Source organism: Ornithorhynchus anatinus, chromosome 21, assembly GCF_004115215.2.
Source record: "Ornithorhynchus anatinus isolate Pmale09 chromosome 21, mOrnAna1.pri.v4, whole genome shotgun sequence".
In the NCBI taxonomy this organism is placed as follows: domain Eukaryota; kingdom Metazoa; phylum Chordata; class Mammalia; order Monotremata; family Ornithorhynchidae; genus Ornithorhynchus; species Ornithorhynchus anatinus.
This window is the reverse complement of record NC_041748.1, coordinates 15,469,831-15,476,148: the sequence shown is the minus strand read 5'-3', so window position 1 is coordinate 15,476,148 and position 6,318 is coordinate 15,469,831. Positions and strand designations below refer to the sequence as shown.

General features: G+C 54.8%; 1 protein-coding gene across 3 annotated transcripts; it reads right to left on the bottom strand.

Moving 5' to 3' along the window:
* MRPL28 (mitochondrial ribosomal protein L28) lies at positions 1–6,251 on the bottom strand. Of its 3 annotated transcripts, none has more exons than XM_029049273.1 (6): positions 6,199–6,251; positions 2,971–3,297; positions 1,940–2,092; positions 1,617–1,751; positions 902–988; positions 1–441 (listed from the first exon to the last, which is right to left on the bottom strand). In XM_029049273.1, the coding sequence occupies exons 2-6, from the start codon at positions 3,256–3,258 to the stop codon at positions 343–345; spliced, it is 762 nt and encodes a 253-aa protein (XP_028905106.1). In that variant the 5' UTR covers positions 3,259–3,297; positions 6,199–6,251; the 3' UTR covers positions 1–342. The 3 variants fall into 3 exon arrangements, with proteins under 3 accessions (XP_028905106.1, XP_028905107.1, XP_028905108.1); XM_029049274.2 differs by lacking the exon at positions 6,199–6,251 and adding an exon at positions 6,082–6,158; XM_029049275.2 differs by lacking the exon at positions 6,199–6,251 and adding an exon at positions 5,849–6,005.
* Positions 6,252–6,318: the final 67 nt, after the last annotated feature.

Here is a 6,318-nt window from a genome sequence, read left to right as displayed (position 1 = left end):
GAGTGAGCAGCACACAGAACATTTATTGTGGCTCTGAATAAGGTTGGGCTGGAATCCCGGCAGGAAGGTTCAGTGTCTGATGCCAGCAGGGCTCCGCCGGATCGAGCAGCCTGGGTGGCCCGCGGGCTGGGTACCGAGCGGAGCAGGAGGCCAGCAGCACGCGGGACATTTATCGTAGCTCTGAACGGGGCCGGGCTGGAATCCCGGCAGAAAGCCTTGGTGTCTGGTGCCGGCAGGGCCTTGGCAGGACAGAAATGCCTGGGCGGTCCGTGGGAAGCAAATGAGGCCAGCTACTCTGAGCAATCTCTTCCTGGAAGATTTTGGGCCAGGGTGGCACCCCCACTACGCTGTCTTTGTCATCACGGCTGGCTCGGAGAGGGCTTGGGCCTGCAGCTGCTGAATCAGCTCATCCACGTAGACTTTGAAAAGGGGGGTCGGGTCCTAGGAGGGGAGAGGTGAGCTGTGAGGGAAACGGACAGCGGAGGAGAGCGAGGTTCCCTCCACTCGGCTTGCATTTTCTGCGAATCCTGACCTTCCACATTTCTCTTCCTTCTGCCTCTGGGGGTAGCGGCTTCAGGAGGGCCCCTCATAGGTCAACCCTGGCTGACCTCCACTCCCGCCCGTCCCACGGGAAACCACCCCCACTGGCGGCTGGAGTTGCCCCAGTTTGGGTCATGGTCTCCTCTGAGGCTGGGTGACCCGGACTCCCACCTCCTACTCCCAGCCCCGGCCCCAGTTCTCCCCGCCTGTGCTGGGGATGCCAGTCCATTGCAAAGGACTGGGCAGAGCAGGAGCCAGAGGACATCCCTACAGCAGGAGGCAGGCCTGGGCCTCTAACCCAGATTGGCAGCCAGGCCCACGGGCCATTGAAAGCCAGCTGGGAGCTCAGCACTGTACTCACTTTTGCCTCCAAAAGGCGCTGCTTCTCCAACGCTTCTTCCAAGGTCAGTCCTACCCACTCCGCCTCTTCCTCGGGGATCACAAACTCCTGGAATGGGGGGAAGAGGAGTGATGATGAGGGATATGGTCTGTGGCACCTCACCATCGGGCCCTGGGCACTTCAGAACCCTGCAGAGGCACCGTGGAGCCTCCCTCCTGCTTGTCTGTCAATCCCAAGGCTCTCTGTCGAACAACGCATTCCCCGCAACCTCCCCTATCGTACCTAGCCTCCCACCCTGCTCGGGAGCTTCCCCAGCTCTCCCCACCTCCAAAGCTCTCCTGAAAAGTAGCATGGAGTAGTGGACAGAGCACGGCCTGGGAGCCAGGAGCTCATGGGTTCTAATCTTGCCTCCGCCACTTGTCTTCTGCATGACAAGTCATTTCACTTCTCTGGACCTCAGTGACCTCATCTGTAAAGTGGGGATTGAGACTTTGAGTCCCACATGGGACAGGGACTATGTCCAATCCGATTTGCTTGCATCCACCCCAGGGCTTAGTACAGGGCCTGGCATATAGTAATCGCTTAACAAACACCAAGATTGTCATTATTATTATGAAATCCACCCCTTCCACTTCTGCCTACTTCTGTCCACTCCTGGCTTCACTCCCCATTAACTAGGTCTTCACCAGGGTCTGAGAGCTCCCCCGGGATACAGCCCGGCCAGCCAGCTACCCACCCTGTATTTGTGGTAAATGGCCTCCCTCTTCTCGGGGTCATCGGGGTGGAGCTGGGGGTCCCGCCGGGCCAGCCTGAGCAGCATTCCTCGCTTCAGGTCCATGCCGAACTTGGAGCACAGGTCCACCTTGGGGGTCTGAGGAGAGACGCCCCCCACCCCCAGGTGGATCAGATGCTCCTCTGGAGCCTCCTGACAGACATCCCTCCCCCTGGCCCCCCAACCAGCGGGGACTCAACTGCCACCCTTTCTTGGGCAAGAAAGGAGAGGGGGTCCCCAGGGCTTCCAACCACCCCCCAGTCCTCCTCAGGCCCCGGTCCCCTGACCTTGAGGATGTAGAAGTCGAAGCCGTAGGCGGCATCGATGAGGTCCAGCGTGCGCATGGTGACTGTGACGCCGAACTTCTTGTCGAGGATCTCACTGTACAACTCTCGGAAGAGCAGCTGGGGCTTCCAGACCTTCTTCACGCATTTGGAGAGCTGGGGCCGGGAGGACCAGGGTCGGGGGTGGAGACTCATCATCAGCTTTAAAGCACTCAATGCTCTAGCCCCCTCCTACTATAAACCCAGCCTGCACACTTCCCTCCTCTAATGCTAACCTCAGTCTCGTCTAGCTCATTGCCAACCTCTGGCCTGGAACGCCCTCCCTCCTCAAATCCGATAGTCAATGACTCTCCCCGGTTTCAAAGCCTTATTGAAGGCCCATCTCCTCCAAGAGGCCTTCCCTGACTAAGGCCTCCATTCCTCTCTCCCACTCCCTTCTGTGTCTCTCTGACTTGCTCCCTGATTCATCCCTCTAGCTTATATGCTTGCTGTGGGCAGGGAGTGTGACTGTTTATTGTTGAACTGTACTCTCGCACCCACTTAGTACAGTGCTCTACACACAGTAAGCACTCACTAAATTCGATTGACTGAATGAATGAATCCCCCCTCCCAGCCCCACAGCACTCATTAATGTCTCCCCCGCCGGCCCCGGCTTCTAGACTGTAAGCTCGTTGTGGGCAGGGAATGTGTCTATTGTTATACTGTACTCTCCCAAACACTTAGTACAGTGCTCTGCACATAGTAAGCGCTTAACAAATACCAACATTATTACTATTAATAGTAGTACAGTGCTTGGCATAAACGCTCACCAAATACCACTATGATGATTAATCAGAAGTATTTACTGAACACCTTCTGTGTGCAGAGCACTGTACTAAGCACTTAGGAGAGGGCAGCATAATCGAGTTGGTAGAAACATTCCCCGCCCACAGGGAGTTTACAGTCTAGAGGACCAAGCTGGGCATGGCTGGAGGTCCAGAGGGTCCCACCCTCTCCCGGCCCCTGGACCCCAGTCCCTCCTCCCCGGCCTGCACCTTGTCGTTGTTGGCATATCTGTAGCCTTTGATCCAGCCCTCGCCGCCCCAGAGCCCGAGCTGGGACTCGGGTGGGAAGTAGAGGGGGATGGGCACATCCTGGACCCGCTCCCGCTGCCCGTTCTTGGGGTTGCGCCGGTACTTGGTCCCGTGGGGCTGGTAGTGCACCGGGGTGGGCTCCCGGGTGTCCTGCAGCTCGCGTAGGTAGTGGGCTGGCAGGCGGGAGTAGATGCCCTCCTTCAGCTTCAGGGACTTCCACAGGTAGATGGGGTATTTGTGTAGAGGCATGGGGGAGGGAGGGGTGGACCAGGGGAGGGCAGCCCGGTCCTGCCAGGATAAAAAGCACAGGGTCAGTCTGCATGGGGCAGGAGGGTGGGGGGCGATGGGGGGGCAGCCAGAAGCCCTATCCTCAGAAGCCCCACCCCCACCCTTGACTCCGGGATCTCAGAGCACGAGAGAAGCAGCGGGGCCTAGTGGAAAGGGCCCGGCCGTCAGAGGGTCTGGCTTCTCATCCCGGCTCCCTTCACTTCTCTGTGCCTCATTTCCCTCATCTGCAAAATGGAGATTCAATTCCTATTATTATTGATAATCATATTTATTGAGTGCTTACTGAGTGCAAAGCATTGTATTAAGTGCTTGGGAGAGTACAATATAACATCAGATGCATTCCCTGCTCACGAGCTCACAGTCTAGAGGGGGAGACAGACATTAATATAAATAAATAAATAAATTACAGATATATCCATACGGGCTGTAGGGAAGGGAGAAAGGATGAATACAGAAGCAAGTATGAATTGCACAGAAGGGAGTGGGAGGAGAGGAGGGCTTAGTCAGGGAAGGCTTCCTGGAGGACATGTGCCTTCAATAAGGCTTTGAAGTGGGGGAGAGCAATTATCAGTCTGATATGAGGAAGGAGGGCATTCCAGGCCAGAGGCAGGATGTGGGCAAGGTCGGCGGCGAGGGAGACGAGAACAAGGTACAGCAAGAAGGGTGGCATTAGAGGAGGGAAGTGTGTGGGCTGGGTTGCAGGAGGAGAGCAGCGAGGTGAGGAAAGAAGGGGCAAGGTGGCTAAGAGCTCTAAATCCATTGGTGACGAGTTTCGGTTTGATAAGGAGATCGATGGATAACCACTGGAGATTCTTGAGCAGGGGGGGAAACTTGGTCTGAACGTTTTTGAAGCAAAATGATTCCGACAGCAGAATGTTCTCCCTTCTACTTGAGACTGGGAGCCCTATGTGGGATCTGATGATCTTCCATGTCCCAGCACTTAGTACAGTGCCTGCAATATAGTAGGCACTTAACAACAACTAAAGAAACACCACAAAATTCCTCCTCAAACCTCGGGGTTGGTTTGACCAGGGTGGCAAGGGTAGAAAAGGAGTTTCTTTGTTAATATTTGTTAATCACTTACTATAGGACAGGTGCCGTTCTAAGCACTGCAGTACACACAACATAATGGGGTTGGACACAGCCCACGTCCCACATGGAGCTCACATTAATCCCCACTTTACAGATGAGGAAACTGAGGCCCAGAAAAGTGACTTGCCCAAGGTCACACAGCAGGCAAGTAGCTGGGCCTGGGAGTCAGAGGACCTGGGTTCTAATTCTGACTCCACAATTTATCCATGTGACCTTGGGCAAGTCACTTCACTTCTCTGTGCCTCAGTTCCCTTATCTGCAAAATGGGGAGTTCAATACTTGGTTCCCCCTCTTACTTGGACTGTGAGCTCAATGTGGGCCCTAGTGAGATTGTATCTACACCAGCGCTTAGTACAGCAGCATGGGAAGCAGCATGGTCTGTGGCAAGAGCACAGGCTTAGGAGTTGGAGGTCATGGGTTCTAATTCCGGCTCCACCACTTGTCTGCTGTGTGACCTTGGGCAAATCACTTCACTTCTCTGCATGGCTCAGTGGAAAGAGCACAGGCTTGTCAGCTCTGTGACTTTGGGCAAGTCCCTTAAGTCTCTGTGCCTCAGTTACCTCATCTGTAAAATGGGGATTGACACTGAGTCACGTATGGGACCTGGACAACCTGATTACCTTGTATCTCCCCCAGCGCTTAGAACAGTGCTTGGCACATACTAAGCGTTTAACAAATGCCATCATCATTATTTTTATTGGGAGTCAGAGATTGTGGGTTCTAATCCCGGCTCCACCACTTGTCTGTTGTGTGACCTTGGGCCAGCCATTTCAACTCTCTGTGCCTCAGTTCCCTCATCTGTAAAATGGGGATGAAGAATGTGAGCCCCACGTGGGACCACCTGATGACCTAATAATGTTGGTATTTGTTAAGTGCTTACTATGTGCCGAGCACTGTTCTAAGCGCTGGGGTAGACATAGGGGAGATGACCTATCTCCCCCAGCGCTTAAAACAATGCTTCGCACATAGTAAGTGCTTAACAAATACCATTCTTCTTCTTCTTCTCTGGGCCTCGGTTCCCTCATCTGTAAAATGGGGATTAAAAGGGTGAGCCTCATGTTAGACTGTGAGCCCGTCGTTGGGCAGGGATTGTCTCCATGTGTTGCCCAACTGTACATTCCAAGCGCTTAGGTCGTGGGTTCTAATCCCGACTCCGCCACTTGTCTGCTGTGTGACCTTGGGCAAGTCACTTAACTTCTCTATGCCTCAGTTCCCTCATCTGTAAAAATGGGGATTAAAAACTGTGAGCCCCACGTGGGACAACCTGATGACCCCGTATCTACCCCAGCGCTTAGAACAGTGCTCTGCACATAATAAGCGCTTTACAAATACCATAATTATTAGTAAAGTGTTCTGCACATAGTAAACGCTTTACAAATACCATAATTATTATTAAGTACAGTGCTCTGCACATAGTGAGCGCTCAATAAATACGACTGAATGATGACCTTGGACCTACCCCGGCGCTCAGAACAGTGTTAAGCGCGTACCACCGAAGGACTGATGACCCTGGACCTTCCCCAGCGCTCAGAACAGTGCTTGGCACAAGGCACGCGCTTAGCAACCGCCACCAGCATGATTATCATCATTATTGCAGGGCTGGGCACACAGGGCTCCACTAATCCCGCACTTATTCCGCTGCTGATTTCAGTGCCGGGCAGACAGCAGGCGCTCGAGAGCTCCCACAATTACCCTTCTGACCCTGAGACTCTCCCGAGCGCGCAGCAGAGTGTCCCGCACCCGGCCGTAGGCGCCCAGGCCGGGGAGCAGCGGCCCGTCCTCGCGCCCGTGCGGGACGCGCGCTCTTACCTGGCGCGAGGCTCCTGGCCTGGCAGAAGCGGAAGTAGCGCTCCAGGCCTCTCCCCTGCCTCCTATTGGCCAGAAGCCCCGTCCGTCTCCCCCCCTCGGCCCGCCCCCGCGCCAGGGACC